This window comes from Abramis brama, assembly GCF_963993115.1.
Source record: "Abramis brama genome assembly, chromosome: 10".
Taxonomy (NCBI): Eukaryota; Metazoa; Chordata; class Actinopteri; order Cypriniformes; family Leuciscidae; genus Abramis; species Abramis brama.
The window spans coordinates 4639857-4660031 of NC_139972.1; the positions used below are offsets into that span (position 1 = coordinate 4639857).

The 20175-nt window shown below is 37.8% G+C and overlaps 1 protein-coding gene across 6 annotated transcripts in view; it reads left to right on the forward strand.

Moving 5' to 3' along the window:
* The window catches only part of eif4g1b (eukaryotic translation initiation factor 4 gamma, 1b), a 69240-nt gene that overhangs the window by 39291 nt on the left and 9774 nt on the right, over positions 1 to 20175 (forward strand). For all 6 annotated transcript variants that reach the window (XM_084125909.1, XM_084125907.1, XM_084125908.1 and 3 more), the window contains 11 exons: positions 1241 to 1374; positions 2463 to 2582; positions 2944 to 3333; positions 5582 to 5728; positions 7265 to 7501; positions 7588 to 7692; positions 11381 to 11710; positions 12579 to 12690; positions 12768 to 12876; positions 18718 to 18980; positions 19979 to 20100. In XM_084125909.1, the coding sequence (XP_083982035.1) occupies positions 1241 to 1374; positions 2463 to 2582; positions 2944 to 3333; positions 5582 to 5728; positions 7265 to 7501; positions 7588 to 7692; positions 11381 to 11710; positions 12579 to 12690; positions 12768 to 12876; positions 18718 to 18980; positions 19979 to 20100 (2069 nt within the window). The remainder of the gene's footprint in view (positions 1 to 1240; positions 1375 to 2462; positions 2583 to 2943; positions 3334 to 5581; positions 5729 to 7264; positions 7502 to 7587; positions 7693 to 11380; positions 11711 to 12578; positions 12691 to 12767; positions 12877 to 18717; positions 18981 to 19978; positions 20101 to 20175) is intronic.

Here is a 20175-nt window from a genome sequence, read left to right on the forward strand (position 1 = left end):
AACACAAAGACAAAACCAGCAGCTCATTTGGAGGGAAGAATCAAAATACGAAGCAGAAGGAAATTATCTTTATTTTAACCAAGATTTGGGAACAAATATATATATTTTTTCTGCTGTGCTTGTTTGTTAGCCTGGAAATCCAGACCTAAATCTAAAAGATTAATGGTCTGGCATCGACTAATGAAAATCGTCCAGCTCGAGGGGCGGTACCAAGCATGCATTTGAAAATCTCACTGCACACAATTGGATAACACTACGACCAATCACAACAATAAGCCCCATACCTTAGCTACCAGCGGAGCTAACTGGTAGATTAGACTCTTACCGTATCCGGTCGGCAAAACAGCAAAAACGTCCTTATTGCAAAGGAACGATTCGAGCACCGTCTTCGAAGCCATTTCAAACAACTGGTGTTCATCCATAGCCATCTTGCAATGTTTACTAATGACTTCAACGTCGCAGCGCTGTCATCATCTCACCTCTGGCCGCCTATAGCAGATAACCCGATGTGATTGGTGCAGCTCGGATACAAGGGCATATTTAATGAGCATCATTACTCGACACCAGAGTAACTCACTGAGCAAATTCAACTTGTGCTCTCGCAAGAACTCTGGATTACCAGGGTACTTGTTTGTTGTATTTAAGAAAAATAATATATTAATAAAACAATTTTATTTTACTGTGAACTGTAAAATTACAATACTGACATTTTCTGCTGTCTTAATTGTTTTAAATGTTAAATCGTGTAAAAGAACACAGTGGTGGACTTCGCTCTAAAACATGCATCGCATATATTAATTTCATTAATTGCCAGCGGCACACAGATGGAGAACTCATTTACATGCAAACAAAGCCAAGATTCAAACTTGCAATCAACTAATCAGTGTTAGAACAAATCAGATGATAGACCAATAGCCTCTTTTCATGATAATTATGATCTTAAAATGTAAAAAAAAAAAAAAGGTGATGTATACCTTTTATATACCGTCATATCCATGAACACACACATTTTTAAACGCACACATGTGTTTACAATTAATTTATTTTATTTTTTGTTGCAGTTTTAGCAAATTTTGCGATTTTAACAAAAGCGTGTCAGTTCCAAAATCTGCTGGAATTTTAGCACACCAGGAATGACAAACTTTTTAAATTGCATTATAGGCATCACCTAGAAACCTCGTTGTCTGTTGAGAAACCCAGATCTCTGGTGTGTGTAAATTGTCCTGGTTGTGTCCCACAGAACAATGGAAACCCCTGAACTTAGAGGAGAAGAAGAAATACGACCGAGAGTTTCTGCTCGGCTTCCAGTTCATCAGTGCCAGCATGAGCAAACCTGAGGGTTTACCACAGATCTCTGACGTAGTGCTGGATAAGGTGACTAAAACACACACACACTCAATCACACACACACACACACTCAATCACACACACACACACACTCAATCACACACACAATCACACACACACACACACAATCACACACACACACACTCAATCACACACACACACACTCAATCACACACACACTCAATCACACACACACTCTCACTCTCTCTCACACACACACGCTCTCACACACCCATCCACACACACGCTCACACACCCATCCACACTCTCTCTCACTCACTCATACTCACACACTCACTCACACTCGTTCTCTCACACACACTCACTCTCTCTCACACACACTCAATCACACACACACTCTCACTCTCTCTCACACACACACACGCTCACACACACCCATCCACACTCACTCTCACACACACACTCACGCACGCTCTCACACACACTCACTCTCACACAAACTCTCGCTCTCACATACACCCATCCACTCTCACTTTCTCACACACACGCTCACACACCCATCCACACACACGCTCACACACCCATCCACACTCTCTCTCACTCACTCATACTCACACACTCACTCACACTCGTTCTCTCACACACACTCACTCTCTCTCACACACACTCAATCACACACACACTCTCACTCTCTCTCACACACACACGCTCACACACACCCATCCACACTCACTCTCACACACACACTCACGCACGCTCTCACACACACTCACTCTCACACAAACTCTCGCTCTCACATACACCCATCCACTCTCACTTTCTCACACACACGCTCTCACACACCCATCCACACACACGCTCACACACCCATCCACACTCTCTCTCACTCACTCATACTCACACACTCACTCACACTCGTTCTCTCACACACACTCACTCTCTCTCACACACATACACTCTCACACACTCACTCACACACTCACTCTCTCACACACTCACTCACTCACTCACTGACTCATTCACACACTCACTCTCACTCACGCTCACTCTCTCTCACACACACACACACAGACACACACACTCTCACGCACTCACTCAATCATACACACTCTTTTACACACACAGATAATGTAGCTGATGTGTTCTCTCTGCAGGCTAATAAGACTCCCCTGCGTCAGCTGGATCCGAGTCGTTTGCCAGGAATGAACTGTGGTCCGGATTTCACTCCTTCGTTTGCCAATCTGGGCCGTCCGTCAGCGGGTGGGCGTGGCCCGGTCAGTTACCATGGCTACGTCACATCAAATGCATGCTTTTATGTTTGTTTTATGTTTTTTTTTTTCTCTCTGAAAGATATTTTACTACATCGCACTGTAGTCCATCTATGTCTATTATTCTATCGTTCCATCTATCCATCCATCTGTCCATCTTTCTGCCTATCATATCTATCTATCTATCTATCTATCTATATATATATATACATTTATCTATCCATCCATCTATCCATCGATCTGCCTATCATATCTATCTTTCTACCTTTCATATCTATCCATCCACCATGAAGAATCCCTGCTGCTGACACGGCATTTAAACAATAATAAATGAATAAAAAAAATGTTTTCCTCTCGGTCTCCCCAGCCGTCGGGTCTGAGTGGCCCTCGGCGTTCAGGTCAGGGTCAGCGCGGGAAAGAGCCGCGTAAGATCATCGCTAGCGTGTCCCTGACGGAGGACGTGCAGCTCAACAAAGCAGAGAAGGCCTGGAAGCCGTCGGTGAAGCGCAGCACACACACTCGAGTGGATGAGGACGACCCCGACTTCATGAACACACAGGAGCTGTTCAAGCGTGTGCGCAGTGTGTTGAACAAACTCACCCCGCAGATGTTCCAGCCGCTCATGAAGCAAGTGACCGAACTCACCATCGACACGGAGGAGCGCCTGAAAGGAGTCATCGACCTCATCTTCGAGAAGGCCATCTCAGAGCCCAACTTCTCTGTCGCCTACGCCAACATGTGCCGTTGCCTTATGGGGGTGAGTGAGTGTGTGAGCAAATTCATGATCGCAGTAATTAGGGATGCCAATATATCGGCCGATATACAGTAGTCAACATTTGAAGTGGATCAAAATCTTTCATCAAAGTTATACATGAATTTTCAGCAATAGCCGTTCTTGTCTTGTAAAGTTTTTTGATCCACTTCAGATGTTGAGTACTATATGTTAAAATAGTCCATGTGACTCCAGTCCATGTCCAATCTTAATGTTATGAAGCGACAAGAATACTTTTTTTGTGAGCAAAAATACATTAGGAATGCACGATATATCGGCCAATGTATGTAATATCTTTAATATTATCGTTATCGGCCTGATAAGAAAATTTGGCTGATATATTAAAGCCGATAAATAATGTATTATTTCCGTTAGCTGAGACGCTTCAGATGCGCACTGTTCAACATGATGGTTTTGAATTGCTTGAAATATGATTGTAATCACTTCATAAAAGGAAAATACAGTGAAGTTGTACAATTATGAGTATGTGAGCAAATTCAATTCACATTTATTTGTATAGAGTTTTTCATCGGACCAACGGTCTAAGAGGAGTTTGAAAAAGTAGGATTTCTATTCAATCACAATTATGGCAAAAATCGATATTGATGTTCTCGGCATGATCCAAGGGATCTATCAAGACCAGTCTCATGACAACAGGCTAAACTAATCAAAATCTATTCATTTTTATTCAGTTCAATTCACATTTATTTGTATAGCGTTTTTCACAATACACATCGTTTCAAAGCAGCTTTACAGAAAACATGTGCCGTTGCCTTATGGGGGGTAAGTGTGTGTGATCCAATTCAATTTGCTTTTATTTATATAGCATTTTTCACAATACACATTGGCTATGTTTACATGCAACCAAATGATTGACGGATCAACTCGATTGAGCTCGATCCGAATTAAATTTCGATCGGATTGAAAGGAGTGGTTTATTCCTTTTCTAATCCGATCGAGAGAACATGTAAACACTTGATCGGATTGAAAACCGAAACTGAAAGGACTGTGCATTTGCAATGATGTAGAAACAGCGTAATGACGTGAGGAACGAGCTTTTCTTCCTGTTGAATAAAGTGTCAAATAAACGAGTGTCCCGTCCATCCTATAATTCTCCTTTCCCTCAGAGTCTGTGAAGTGGAGCAGGACAACGTCCAACAAGTACTTGTTTAGGACTCGCATCCACAGACGACTGGTTTTGGGCATTTTTACGGCGTGATGAATATAAGCAGCGGCACAACGGTTCAGTCTCCAAATTATGACCAGAATGGATAAATATTAAGTCTGCTGTGAACATGTGATCATTAACACTGTTAAAACGAATAAAGAAGCAATGTAGGAGAATAGTTATTATGCACAAACAGCGGGAAACTCTATCTAGCTAAAAACTTGTGTCTGAAGCTTGTGACATAAACGCGCACATCAACCCGATCACATGTTTAGCGTTCATGTAAACACTACATTTAAACACACTAAATGAATTCAGTCCGATTGAAACACAAGTTGTGCATGTAAAAATAGCCAATGTTTCAAAGTCCACATTACAATTTAGAGTGATCTGTTATCAGAGGAAACTGTCTAAGTTATGTATTTCAGAAATCTACATATACAAAATCACAGTTAGCAAAACATGTATTAATTTAAACAATTTCATAATTAAAGGCAGAAACAATAAGCTCATTGAAGTAATGAATACTTGTGTGTTAACAAATGATTGACATTTAGAAATATGTTGCATTGGTGATCAAGTGATGATCGCCGTAATTAGGGATGCTCGATATAAGACAATATATGTATTAAAGCTGATAAATAATGTATTATTTCCTTCAGCTGAGACACTTGTTCAACATGATGGTTTTGAATTGCTTGAAATATGATTGAAATCACTTCAAAAAAGGAAAATACGGTTCAGTGCAACATGTGCGGCGCAAGTCTGTCATATAGTACATTACATTATAAATGTGTGTTTGGGACATGGATTTTAATGGTGAGACTTTTGTTTTTGTAATCAGGCTCTCAGAAATTATATAAAAATTTGGATTTAGATTTATCGGCCAATATATCGGTTATCGGTTTTCAAGTATAAAGAATTATCGGTTATCGGTATCGGACAAAAATGTTCATATCGGTGCATCTCTAGCAGTGATGTGTCGTGTCTGACCAGTGTGTGATCGCTAAAGCACATTCTTCAACTGTAGTTGTGTAAATATGTGTTTTGTCTCTCTCGTCACAGCTGAAAGTTCCCACCACAGACAAACCTGGAGTGTCAGTGAATTTCAGGAAACTGCTGCTGAATCGCTGTCAGAAAGAGTTCGAGAAGGATAAAGATGATGATGAAACGTTTGAGAAGAAGCAGAAAGAGTTGGATGCGGCCACAGGGGTAGGAACAAAAAATCCCAATTGCAAATTTTTCTAACGTTATAAATCATAATAATCATAATCATAATCACCCTAAGCCATATCACGCTTTCATGCAGTATTTTCCCACACTGCAGGGATGATTGCATACTTTAAAAATCCGTCAGTATGACATACTTTTGACTACTGTTTGAAACATGATTTGCAATCATCATGATTTATATCAGGAAGACAGTATGCAAACTGTTCTAAGACTGTGTTTGAAGTAGCATACTAGCATGAGTACTAGACTAGACTATTTCCACAGTTTATAGCATGCATACTTCATACTATGGGAAGTTTCTGTGCAATGAACCTTTCATTGTTATTATTTGATTAGACTGTCTAATGTTAGGCCTTTTAAGAAATGTTTAAAGTATTTATCATTGCATATTGCACGGTTACACATTAAATGGGCAATATCACACTCGTAGCTCTGATTCGGCCATGGGTAATAACAGCGTGCTGATACACAGCCATATGTGACCCTGGATCACGTCACCAGTCACGAGTCGTACGGGTATATCTGTGGCAATCGCCAACAATACATTGTATGGGTCAAAATTATCGATTTTTCTTTTATGACAAAAATCATGAGGATATTAAGTATGTGTTCCATGAAGATATTTTGTAAATTTCCTACCGTAAATATATAAAACATGTATTTGTGTGAGTGAATGCTGCACAATCGCCAACATAAATGAACAACTTTAAAGGAGATTTTCTCAATGTTTCGATTTGTTTTGCACCCTCAGATTCCAGATTTACAATAGTTGTATCTCGGACAAATATTGTCCTATCATAACAAACCATACATCAATGGAAAGCTTAATTATTCAGCTTTTCAAAAAAATTGACCCATGTGACTAGTTTTGTGGTCCAGGGTCACATATCGCATGGCTACGAGTGTGAAATTGTGTTTATACAACAGTTTGACGGCACAAGGGAGTAAATAAATAAGGCATAATACGGCATATTTATATAAAATAATATTTATTGAACAACAATATTTAAACTAACAACAGAAGCCATTATAAAAGACATTAGGAAATAAACACAAGCAAACAATTCAGTCAAACGTACAAGCAGCGCTCCAGTACAGGAAATATTTGTATTCATATTTTTAAGTGAAATATAGCCTAAATATAAAGTTATGAAACTTAATTTTCCCCTTAACCAAAATCGATTTGCTCTGGAACAAGTAATAGATTAATAAGACCAAATCTCGCCTAAAAAAAACTATATTTCGTGACACAACAGTAATTGTGATACAAATGGTGAAACGGTTCCAGTTCTGATACTGTGTGAATATCGCACGGCTGGAAAAGGCTCTTAGCCAATCAGGTTTGAGTACCAGAAAGAACAGTTGTATAATATACAATAACCACAATAATATACAAAAATACAATATAATGTCTGCCATACTAAATGTATGCGTATGTGTGTGTGTGTATATGTGTAGCCCATGTCACATCGTTATACATAATGATATTTATGACTTCACTTCCTGTCTCTACAGGAAGAGGTGAAGCAAAGGTTGAAGGAGGAGCTTGAGGACGCCAAAGACAAAGCCCGTCGACGATCACTAGGCAACATCAAGTTCATTGGCGAGTTGTTCAAGTTGAAGATGTTGACGGAGACCATCATGCACGACTGCATCGTGAAGCTGCTGAAGAACCACGACGAGGAGAGTCTGGAGTGTCTGTGCCGGCTGCTGTCCACCATCGGGAAGGACCTGGACTTCGAGAAGGCGAAGGTGAGCATACACACGTGACTTCTAGGAGCGGACGAAACACGTGTGTGTGTGAGTTGATATTGAGCTGTGTGTCTCTGTGTTTTCAGCCCCGCATGGATCAATATTTCCACCAAATGGAGAAGATTATTAAGGAGCGGAAAACCTCTTCCAGAATCCGCTTCATGCTGCAGGACGTTATTGATTTACGACGGGTAAGAGTGTGCATGAGTGTGTGTGCAGCTGTATGAGTGTGTGTGAGTAGGGTATACTGGGTATAGTTAAAAATAATTGATATCGATACCTTGACTTCGATTCCTGAACGATACTTTTTCGATGCCAATTTGATGAAATGCTGCTTAAATAGATTGGAACAGGGTTCCCACGGGTCCTTGAAATCCTTGAAAGTTTGTGAATCTGAAAAAAAATATTCAAGGCCCTGGAAAGTTTTGGAAAATAAACACACACAGATACAGGTCCTTGACAGTGCTTGAATTTATTTTGTGCAAGAAATTTTCTGGAAAAAAAATTAATATATTCCCTCCGGTCGGATGAAAGTGTTATTTCGCCAACACTTTGTGGCCTATGAATACTAGCTTGCTTGATTTACGTTAGTTACGCGCATTTACGCGTTACGTTAAGTGTTTCCCGTGTGAGGTACTTTGTGTTGTACGTTGCCATGACATTCACGCATGCATGAAACCACTACGATGGTCCCTCAATGTTGTTTGTTTAACACAGCAAATGTGTCCCCACATTAAGTCCTTGAATTTTAGGGTATTGGACCTGGAAAGTCCTTGAAAGGTTCTTGAATTTGAAGTTAACCAAGGTGTGGGAACCCTGTTGTAAATACTCTATAGCTAGTAGTGTCTAATGAAACAACCATTTGTATCTATTTATTCTCTCTTTAACTCTGCATTACAGTTGAAATTACATTAAAATACGAGAAACGTGTTAAAAACACCCTATTCTGCGCATGCGCGTCGAACATCAACTACATATTTGATTAATCAGGCACGTCATCAGGCTGCGTTCCAGTCCAGAATTGTCATGCCCTTCACTCGCTAACTTCCCTCCGTCTCGTTCACTCGGATGCACGTCATTGCTTGCGCTGCACGAGTGCCCACTACTGGCGGAAACTGCAATGGGCTGAACTGGAACACGCTAATAAGCCCTTGATCACTTAGAATCCAATATGGGGTTGATTTTATTTATTTTTTTCCCTTACAAAATTGTTGCAGCATTCTATATGTATATAGGTGTGTTTGAGTTGTTTTTAAATAATTAATATATCATAGAGTTGTTTGTGGTGGGGTAAATTAAACGCAATATGCGTTGACGTCACAATCGTGTTGCATTGTGGTATATGGAGCTGCCTGAAGTGTACATATGAAGTAGACTCGCTCCCTCGGTCAAAATCGAGGAAACGAGGGTCTGTCCATTAGGGGTGGGAATCTTTTACCATCTCACGATTCGATTCGATTCCGATTCTTGAGGCCACGATTCGATTCAAAATCGATTTTCGATTCAAAAAGATTTTCGATTCAAAACAATTCGATTTTATTCATAATGATTTCTAATCAGGTTTCTGATCATGATCTACTCTCATCTGCTTTGCAATACAGAATGACAAACGGAGACATTAAAGTGTCTTTTTCACATTTATTAAGTTCAATTCTCAGGGAAGTGCCTTTTATCAAAAACATTGAAAAAATATTTTTACTTGGTACTTTTAAAGCAAAGTATTTATGATGACCCATAACGAACTTACTTCCAATACTTCCTATATTAATTGTATTAATAAAACAAATGGAAGTGATTTGGCAAGTCAACTGTAAGGTTACATTTGCCAGCATATGTCCCAACATTGCTGAGAACCAACAGGAAAATAAATGTGTGCCTGTACTAGCAGCATACTTGTAGTAAATGAATACAAACTTCAGCATATTCTGAATCTCTAGCATTTAATAATAGACTTCTAACCAACATCCTCTTGTAATTTCTAATGAGCAATATAATCCTTCAGACAAAAAAAACAAAAACATTTTGCTGTAGCAAATTCACGAACAGTTTTCGTTCAAAAATATAGAATTATGTACCAGAAGCTATCATATAATGCTTGTGGACTTATGCATATTCTGAATAATTAGTAACATACAAAGTCGCTCTTGACTTATACACAACTAAATAATAAAGAGTTATGACTTGAAATGTTTGCTGTATACCACAATCAAAAATAGCAAAGAAAGTGAATGAACATCTGCAGAGAGTAACTTACAGTCAAAATGTAACTTTTTGTGACTGGAATTGCACATATTGCATACAGATCAGATCGGTTTACACAGCATATTGATGTGAAAACTAAACAATACAGAAATTAGCTCTCATACAAAAAAATACTAAATAGATCACAATGAAATTGCCAATGTTCCATACGTTAGCTTTTAACGAAGACATTCTCTGGTGCCGTTCGGATTTGGCGCTCAGCCATCATGCGTCTGTTATGTGCGCGTCTCTGTTATGTGCACGCCACAGACTGTCCGCGCACTGCACGTCCGCTTCAGAGTTCCGCCTTTTGCGTTCCTTCAATGTTACGTTATTAGATTTTTTTTTTTTTTTTTTTTTTTTTAGAAAATCGATTTTTGACATTTGTGAATCGATTCAGAATCGTCCACGTCCCGAATCGCGATTCATCTAAGAATCGATTTTTTTCCCCACCCCTACTGTCCATATAAACTTCCCTCGTCCACTTCACGAAGTGGAACGCACTCAAAATGGCGGCAGGGATTCCCCCGAGGGGAAGTGCTTAGGGAAGTTCGCAAGTGTGTGTCTAAAAGTGGACTGGAACGCAGTGATCAGTGTGTGTGTGTGTGAGTGTGACGTACACTGTCACACTTCTGCCATTTTCCCTTCCTTGAACAAACCAGAGCGCATGCAAGACTTTTTAAAGTTGTCTTTCAATCAGAATCCAGTATTTACTTAATTAATAGTCTGTGGTGAACGATTCACTTTTTCCTGTTGCAGGATCAAACCTTGTGCGCAATAAAACCAGGAGCATGAATTAAAGTAAAAAGATTTCTGTGCCGTGGCAGTCGTAGCTCTTTCTCTCAGTGTGTGTTCTTAGGAAACTCGCTCCATGTGTGTCACACACACACACACACCCAAGACAGTTTTAAGTTTCATTTCAGCTGAAGCACAACTGAAGTTCAGAAAAGAGGGAGGGAATAAAAGAGTGACACAGTGGAACGGATTATTTTCAGTGTGGTGTTGTCCATTTCCACCCTTTTTTTTTTTTTTTACATTTTTTCATCTCAAAACCTTAAAAAGGTGGATTTACACTCACATTTATACTGGAGATTTCATGTAGTTCAAGTGCTTCAGATGCTTCATTTAACCCTTTGCAAGACCTTCCCTCAGACTTTCATTAAGTGCATCACTTTTAAATGCCTTCTGTTTTGTTGTTGTTTTTACAAACTGATTGACGACCACAATTAGTGATCATTGAAATCATGTTGCTGCACGTTACGTTGATGATAACCTGGAACATTTGTTTAAAGTCGGCATGAAAGGGAAATCGTGCTAGTCTTTTCTTCTCTATTGTGCCGTATATCCGAGTGAAACTGCTTCTCAAACAAGAACAAATGTGGGCGGGGCTTGATTTTGTCTGTGGGGAATTGATTGGATGGTTGTGGTTTGCTATTGGTGGATCTCATGTGAGTGACAGGTTGCCCCGCCCTCATCATCAGAGAAGAGATGAGAGGAAGTTTTCTGATTCAAGATTACCAGGAACATGATAAATCGGAGATAAATCGTTTAAAATAAATATTGTGATATTCCATTAAAAAAAAATAAGAATTGTCCATTTTGATTTCATGTTGACTTTAAAGCATTTCTGCTTCTCAGAATAACTGGGTTCCGCGCAGAGGAGATCTGGGGCCGAAGACCATCGAGCAGATCCACAAGGAGGCGGAGCTTGAGGAGCACCGAGAGCAGGCCAAAGTTCAGCAGCAGCTCATGTCTAAGAAGGAGGGAAGAGGAGGAGAAGGAAGAGGAGGAGGAGGTGGTGGAGGAGGAGGAGGAGGAGGTGGTGGAGGCGGGGGCATGGGGTCTCGTGGGGGGTCACACACACCTGGTTCCCGTGGCAACCAGGCACCTGATGACGGCTGGAACACGGTGCCCATTTCCACCAAGAACAGACCCATCGATCCCACCCGACTCAGCAAGATCACCAAGGTCTGATTACTAATTAGTGTTATTATTATTAGTAGTAGTAGTATTATTATTGTGAAGCCAACCAATGTCTGATCCATAATTAATCAAACTCTAATTATTATTATTATGAACCCATCCCAGTTTACATTTTAATTTTAGTATAATTTTTAGTAATCTTATGTGCTTCGGTCATTTTTTATATATGTATATGTATATGTATATATATATATATATATATATATATATATATATATATATATATATATATATATATATATATATATATATATATATATATATATATATATATATATATATATATATATATATATATTATTATATTATTATTATTTTTTCTTTTTTTTCAGTTTTAGTTTTTTTATTTATTGCCAGTTTAAGTTTTTCAAGTGTTAATAGTTTAACGATAATAACCCTGTATTATATGATTAATATAATTACATTATTTAATTTATATATTATACAAGATATATAATTGGTGAGTGAGGTAATAAAATAATTTATTTCAAATTCTAGATTGTAAATGTTTAAACTACAACTTTGGGTTACTATTTTTTATATATATTAAATAAATTATTTAAAGGTATTGTTTAAAATATTTATTTAAATACACATTTGAATGTTCACATGTTCACATGTTTCTCCGATGGTCACATGACATGCAGGTAAGCAAAATATATTTCTATCTTATATTTGTATCTTTTATTTTTATGTTTTTAGATTTTTTTTTTTTGCATTTTAAATATTAGAACTTTACATGTTAGTGATTTAGTTAATTATTAGCTTTTCATCACATCACAAAGCCCTTGCAGTTCCCTCACAAACACTCAGTATGAGCATTGAACACTAATGGTGTGTGTGTGTGTTGTAGCCGGGCGCTCTGGACTTCAATAATCAGCTTCTGGCCCCTGGAGGTAAAGGCACTTGGGGCAGTTGGGGCAAAGGCAGCAGCGGAGGCACTGGAGCCAAACCCAGCGAAGGCGGTCAGTGTGTTTCAATGCACAGGACTTTATTACACACACGTCTTCAGCCATAATGTAACTCATCTGTTCGTTTACAGCCCAGGATTCTGGTCGTCCGAGCACTTTGAATCGCTTTTCAGCACTTCAGCAACCGTCCTCCTCTTCCTCATCCGCCAGCGTGGACTCTGACAGGAGGGTTCCTCACAGGTCAGATTATCATCATGTCATGCAATACAAGAGGTGTTGCGCACACACGATATCTCTTCTCTTTGTGCACATAAAGTGATGCCTTGGTGGACAGTATACAAATGGCTGAGGGGGGACATATGCTAATACGGGACATATGCTAATACAGGAAATATGCTAATAAGGGACAGTCCGTCAGTGGTCATGGGCGGAGCATGAGCAATATGACATCATAGTGCTCAGAAAATTCAAACGGCTTGATAATTGAGTGTTTAGGCTTTGTGATTATTTAAAAAAAAGGAGCGAATGGATTTTCTTCATTGTGTGGTGATTGTGTCCACACACTGCAAAGACACATTTATATGCAAATATCATATAAAAGTGAATTTTGCATCCGATGACCCCTTTAAGAACATTTACACTCTTATATAACACAAATACTCATTTGTATTTGTAGTGTTTTTACTAGATGTAGCATTTTTTATTTTACAAGATAGTTGGATACAAGATTTCAACTGGAATTATTGCTTATGCTTGTTTTATGCGTATTGCTCATTTTAATATCTTTGAGAAAGATTTTAAAATTAGCAAATCAGACACAGCTTAAGGGTTTTTAAACTGTATTGAAAATCACATTTAAAATAGAAACCAATTTCCACCTTAGAGTAAAAAAGGTAATTGTTATTGTGACTTTATATCTCACAAATTTTAATTTTGTATACAGAAATCTGTTTAATTATTTTTTTGAAAGAAATGAATGCTGTTTATTCATCAAGGACACATTAAATTGATCGAAAGTGACAGTAAAGAGATTTGAGATGCAACTAAATATTTCCATTTCAAATTAAATGCTCCACAATAATATGAAGCAGCACAATTGTTTTAAAGGTCCCGTATTATGCCCCTTTTCACAAGATGTAAAATAAGTCTCTGATGTCCCCAGAGTGTGTATGTGAAGTTTCAGCTCAAAATACCCAACAGATCATTTTTTACAGCATGTTTAAATTGTCATTTTTTGGGGCACAGAAAAACGCGCTGTTTTAGTGTGTGCCCTTTAAATGCAAATGAGCTGCTGCTGGACGACCCAGGGGGCGGAGCCTCACGAGCTCGCGCTCAGTCTCTCAGGACAATCTCATCTCACGGAATGATGATAAATATCACAAACTCTCAGTAACGGTGTTCATTTCGAGTCGGACAATAATGTCTACAGAGTCAGAGTGCTGTATAGAGATGGAACAGGTATAGTTTAGTAGTTTAATTACGGTTATTATAACGTATTTGTCATCTGCTTGTATGTATCCATTATTTATTAATAGCCTACAAGTCTGCTGTTTCGGACCAGGTCCGAATGATGATCAAACATATACTGATGAGTTTAATAAAGTTTATTGTACATCACACAACAGATGAAGCGTCAGTTTTACTTCAGAAAATCACTGTAAGAGCTGAGTAAACACAGTAAGTTATAAGAAGTGCGCAAGTACATAAACGAATTTCGGTAGAGTTGAGGGAGCATTCCTGTGGGCGGAGGTTAGTCAAAAAACTGTTCTAGTGACGTCATTAAAGAAGGAAGTAGAGGGATGTAGTCCAAACGGGCCGTTCGATGTAGGCGACTTCTGTTAAATAAAATATCTCGCTTGGCATTGAACTTTGAGCTTTATAATTTTACAGATATTATTTATACTCTAACAACAACATTACACACTAACTAAAGTTTGAAACATGGGATCACGAAGAACGGGACCTTTATACTGATAATACTCAGAAATGGGTTACACTTTATTTTAAGGTGTCCTTTCAGTGGTGGACTAAGTAAAAGTACTGATACCCTATTAAAATATTATTTCAGCACAAATAAAAAAGTACTCATTTTCAATTTCACTTTAGTAAAAGTATAAAAGTACTTGATTTTTATTATTTAGCCAGCACTAGTCAGACTCAGTCAGAACTAATAAGAGAGATTAGTGCAAACTATATCATATATATTGATCAGCAAATAAGCTAACTTTTCTTTTTTTATCTTTGTCTTTTTTACCGTAACTTACACACTATAAAAACAATAAACTTATAGTATGCTATATGTATACTAAAATAACTTACTGATGTGTGTTCAAGTGTGCAAACAAGTGAAATAATACACTATATAATATAAAATAAAAAAAGAGAATAAACAAAATTTGTGTAAATATTAATGGTTTAGTATAAAAATACGATGTGTAGACGTCACATGGGTCAAAACATACTAGTTTTATATCATTTGTAACTGCTACAACAGCAGGGAAGATGCATGCACTTTCTTACCTACTTGCCTACTAGCGTAGCGGAGTTGTTGATTCAGGAACAGCTGCCATCAGGATATATTCACGAATGAATCATTCAATGTGATTTGTGAACCAGTTCAACAGGTTTTGTTGGAAAGAATCAACTCGTTCATGAATCAGACATCACTCTTGCATCTTAGGGTGTTAGCCATGTCCTAAAACGGAAAGGTTTTTCCTTTGCGTTTTTTGGATACAGACGACAACGTTGTCAAAACGATCCCCGTTCACGCTGTATTCTGCTTCCAGGCCAGTAGTTGGCGATGTCGCTTTGGTGCCTATAGACAGAATTTGTGTTTTTATAGTTTACACGGAGACAATGATATAGTTTTAAAAAACTTTCCCTTTGAAACCAGTTTTCAAAAGTTTGTGTTTTCAGGCACTCCAAAATGCAGTTGTTGTGTAAATGAACGGCCAAAACACAAAAGGTTTTCTGGTTTTAGTTGGACTCTGTCATGTAAACGCCCCCTCAGAGGCCAAACATGTTATTATGGAATATAGTGGAGTAAAAAATATATTATGCTTTGGAATGTAGTGAAGTAAAAGTTTCCTAAAATAAAAATATTCTGATAAAGTACAGATACTTGGAAAATGTACTTTGTTACTCTCCACCACTGGTCCTTGATCCTTGTTAATCATACATGTGATATTAATTAACCGCATGTACTTGCTGTAGGGGTAGTGTTTGGTTTTGGGTTAGTTGCATGTAATTATGCATGATTTACTGTCATTACTATAGCATGCACATGTAACGTGTAACAGACATTGTGAAATAGTGTTACCGAGAAATGTTTCTTGAGCAGCAAATCATCATATTAGAATGATTTCTGAAGGATCATGTGACACTGAAGACTGGAGTGATGAGTAGTGACATGAAAAGTGGTATGAAAAGTCAAGTCACCTTTATTTGTATAGCGCTAAGACTAAATCTTGCTAACAACTCTTTCTGATTGGGGTAAGCACACTTAAGTTTTCATTTCAAAGGTGTTCTGAGTAAATGATTTGTTGGTAACACTTCACTATAAGGTTTGATTTGTTAACATTAGTTAGTGTATTAGGCTAACTAACATGAACTAACAAGGAGCAATACATTTGTTACTGTATTTATTAATCTTTGTTAATGTTAGTTAATAAAAATACAGCTGTTCATTGTTTGTTCGTTACTTCACAGTGCATTAACTAATGTTAACAAATACAACTTTTTGATTTTAATAATGTATTAGTAAATGGTGAAATTAACATTAACAAAGCTTAATAAATGCTGTAGAATTATTTCATGTTAACTAATGTTATCTGATCGAATCTTATTGTAAAATGTTACCGATTTGTTATACACCAATTTAGACGTCTCGTGAGTTCAGTGTTGGACAGATGAGTTGTTTTAACCATTCATTAAAATGAATCGGTTCAAATGAGTCATTAGGTCGTGAATCGGACATGTCATTAAGACATGTACGCTACTCATTGTGTGAGAATCCCGGCAGTTAGTGTCAACACCAAAAACATGCGCCCTGTCACAAGCGCCACAGTCATCTACATCTACATAACTCATAATAAATCACAATTACTGATCAAATAAGGACAAATTTCAATGCAGGAAAAACCCTGCACAAGTCAGGATCAGATTATGGATATGTAGCATTCAAACATTTCATCCAGTTCCTTTTGCTTGAAGATCGGATTCATCACGACGAAGCTGGTCATAGGTCTTTGCTGAGGATCAGTGGCGATGGCTGTCGTATCGATGAGGTCTTCAGGGGATTGTCTTGTTTGACAGGGATGCGTTATGGTCGTGTCTAGATGCAGGTCCACCATCTGATCTGGATACGGACCGAATGCAGCTGTCTACGGTAACCTCGGGATAAACAGAGAGACTAATATTAGTGCAGATGTCATTCTTCTTACGAGGCAACAAGTAGATTGGTTGTTATAGGAAGTGTTACCAGTTCCGGTTGACCTAATTTTGCAGCCTAAGAATCCTTGCAGCCTAAGAAATGTTATAATGTTCTATGTTTATGTCAGATCTAAACTGAAAGAGTGTGTCTGCTTCCCGGACAATGTTAGGAAGACTGTTCCAAAGTTTAAGTGCTAAATAGGAAAAGGATCTACCGCCTGCAGTTGATTTTGATATTCTAGGTATTATCAACTGGCCAGAATTTTGAGATCGCTATAGACGTGAAGGACTATAATGCGTTAAGAGCTCGCTCAAGTACTGCGGAGCTAAACCATTTAGTGCTTTGTATGTAATCAGCAATATTTTAAAATATATGTGATGTTTAATAGAGAGCCAATGCAGTGTTGACAGAACCGGGCTAATACTGCATTAGATATATTTTTAAGATGGAAAAATGCGTTTTCACAGCTGTTAGAAACGTGACTTTCAAATGAAAGATTGGTATCAAAGAGCACACCCAGGAAGATTCCTGGAAGATTCAAGCAGATGACAGGAAGATTCGAGATTGGTCTGTAATTAACTTGTTCTCTAGGATCAAGTTGTGTTTTTTAAAACATTTTATAAGTGGTTTAATAATAGACAGCTTAAAAGTTTTCAGTACGTATCCTAATGATAAAGATGAATTAATGATATTAAGAAGAGGACCTATGACCTCTGGAAGCATCTCTTTCAGTAGTTTATCCGGTATAGGGTCTAACATGTTGTTGATTTGGACAATTTAGCAAGTTTAAACTATTCTTCCTCTTCTAAAGCAACGAATGAATGGAATTGTTCCTCACGGGGTCTAAAGCACGACATCTGATGCTATACTGTAGTGGACGGTTGCATGGTTATATTTTTCTCTCTAATAGTATTAATCTTCCAAGTAAAGAAATTCATTACTGAAGTCATTACTGCTGTGCTGTATGGAAACATCTGAAGTTGAAGCTTTATTTCTTGTTAATTTAGCCACTGTATCAAATAAATATCTAATGCTGTTTTTGTTCTCTTCTAAGAGAGTGAAAACGTGAGTAGTTCTAGCAGTTTTTAAGGCCTTTCTGTATGCAATAGCACTTTCCTTCCCCGAAATGCGGAATACCTCTAGTTGTGTTTTCTTCCAGCTGCGCTCCTTTTTTTCAGGCTGCTCTCTTGAGGGCCCGAGTGTGCTCGTTATACCACGGTGTCTGACTGTTTTCCTTAATATTCTTTAAGCCCAAGGGAGCAACCGTTTCTAAAGTGCTGGAAAAGAGAGAGTCAGTAGTTGCTGTTGTAAAATCGAGGAGTTCTAAGCTATCTGGTATGCTGTGGAGATGGAACTGATCAGGAATATTATTAATAAAGCAATCGTTAGTGGTAGAAGTGATAGTTCTACTATATTTGTACCAGGGAGTTGGTTTTGCAGCCTTAGCTAAATGGAGTATACACAAGACTAGATGATAATCTGAGATGCAATACTGAAAATATTACTTTAAACACTTTACAGCAGCACCTCCCTCTTTGGCTTTCAGATGAGGCTCATGTTTATAACAGTAATCTTGGGGGATGGACTCAATTAAAGGATCTTAATTATATACTTCCATTTATGAGTTTGTCCCTTTGTTCATGTCTCAGGAATAGTTCCAGTCGGGAACGCGGCGATCGCTTCGACCGGCGTGATGAGCGCATGGACCGGGGCGGCGACCGCTATGACCGGCGTGATGACCGCGGATCAGACCGGCTGGACCGGAATCGCCCCGCCGTTGGCAAGCGGAGTTTCAGCCGTGAGAAAGAGAGGAGTCGAGAACGAGAACAGCGCCCCGCTGAAATGGTCCGGCGCGTTTCCAGCATGACGGATGAGCGCGAGAGAGAACGAGAACGTGGCAGTCGCGAGAATGGTATGATGAACTGGACATTATAGTTTTGAAAGTTGTATTTTCATTTGATTTTGTATTTTGGGTTCGTTTTTAGCTTTGTTTGAGGTCATTTTATGGATTATTTAATAGTGTGTCTTTTTAGTAAAAATATTGAATATTGATTTTTCAAACTAATCATGAACCAGATAGATTTGAGAGCTTGTGAATCAGAATCTGATTCTAATCAAGATGTCAGTAGCAATGCCCAGCCCTAAATTTGAATTATTATAATTGCAATATTAATATTATTATTTGCTGGTAATACTTCAAAATAAGGTTCCATTCGTTAACATCGGTTGAGATGTTAACAATGAGCAATACAGTATTTATTTATCTTTTTTCATGCTAGTTAATAAAAATACACCTGTTTATTTTTAGTTCATGTTTATTAAGTAATATTAACAGATATAACTTTTGATTTTAATGATGTATTAGTAAATGTTGAAATTAACTCAAATAAATTGTTAGTTCATTAACAATTGGAACCTTATTGTAAAATGTTAACTATTTATTAATATTGTAATATTATTATTACTAGTGATGCACTGAAATTTCAGCATATTCTATTAAATTATTTTAACGTGTCTTAATTATTTAATATATGTTTGAATAAATCTGTCATGAATTTTTTTTTTTTTATCAAATCAAAGCCACCAGTTATAAATGTTTACATTTCAACATCAAATTGGAGTAGGAACATCATAATGATATTTAGAAGAGGATAGAAATGTTAAAATGTTTATGTACATCTCTGTATATATAACTCTTTAGTTTTGGTTTTCATCTAAATGAAAACTTGAATTTGCACAATTACAGTATTATTATTTTCTATTATTGCAATAATATTGACTTTAGAGTTACTTGTTCCTGTTATGTCAAGTTAAACAATCACTTTAAATGCAGAGTGAACAAAACACAAACGGATATGGAAGCGATTTTTTTTTTTTATAGGATTTGTTGTACGTGTTTATTTTTTACAGTAAAGAGAGAAACTGTTCCCACTCCTCCACCTGTTTCCTCCAAACCGGCCCTGACAGAGGAGGAACTGGAGAAGAAATCGACCGCCATCATAGAGGAGTACCTGCACATCAATGACCTGACGGTACACGCACTTAAACACCTCATGCCACCAGTGTGTTGTGCTTTGTGTTGGCTGTTAAAAGCTCATGTGTTGTTT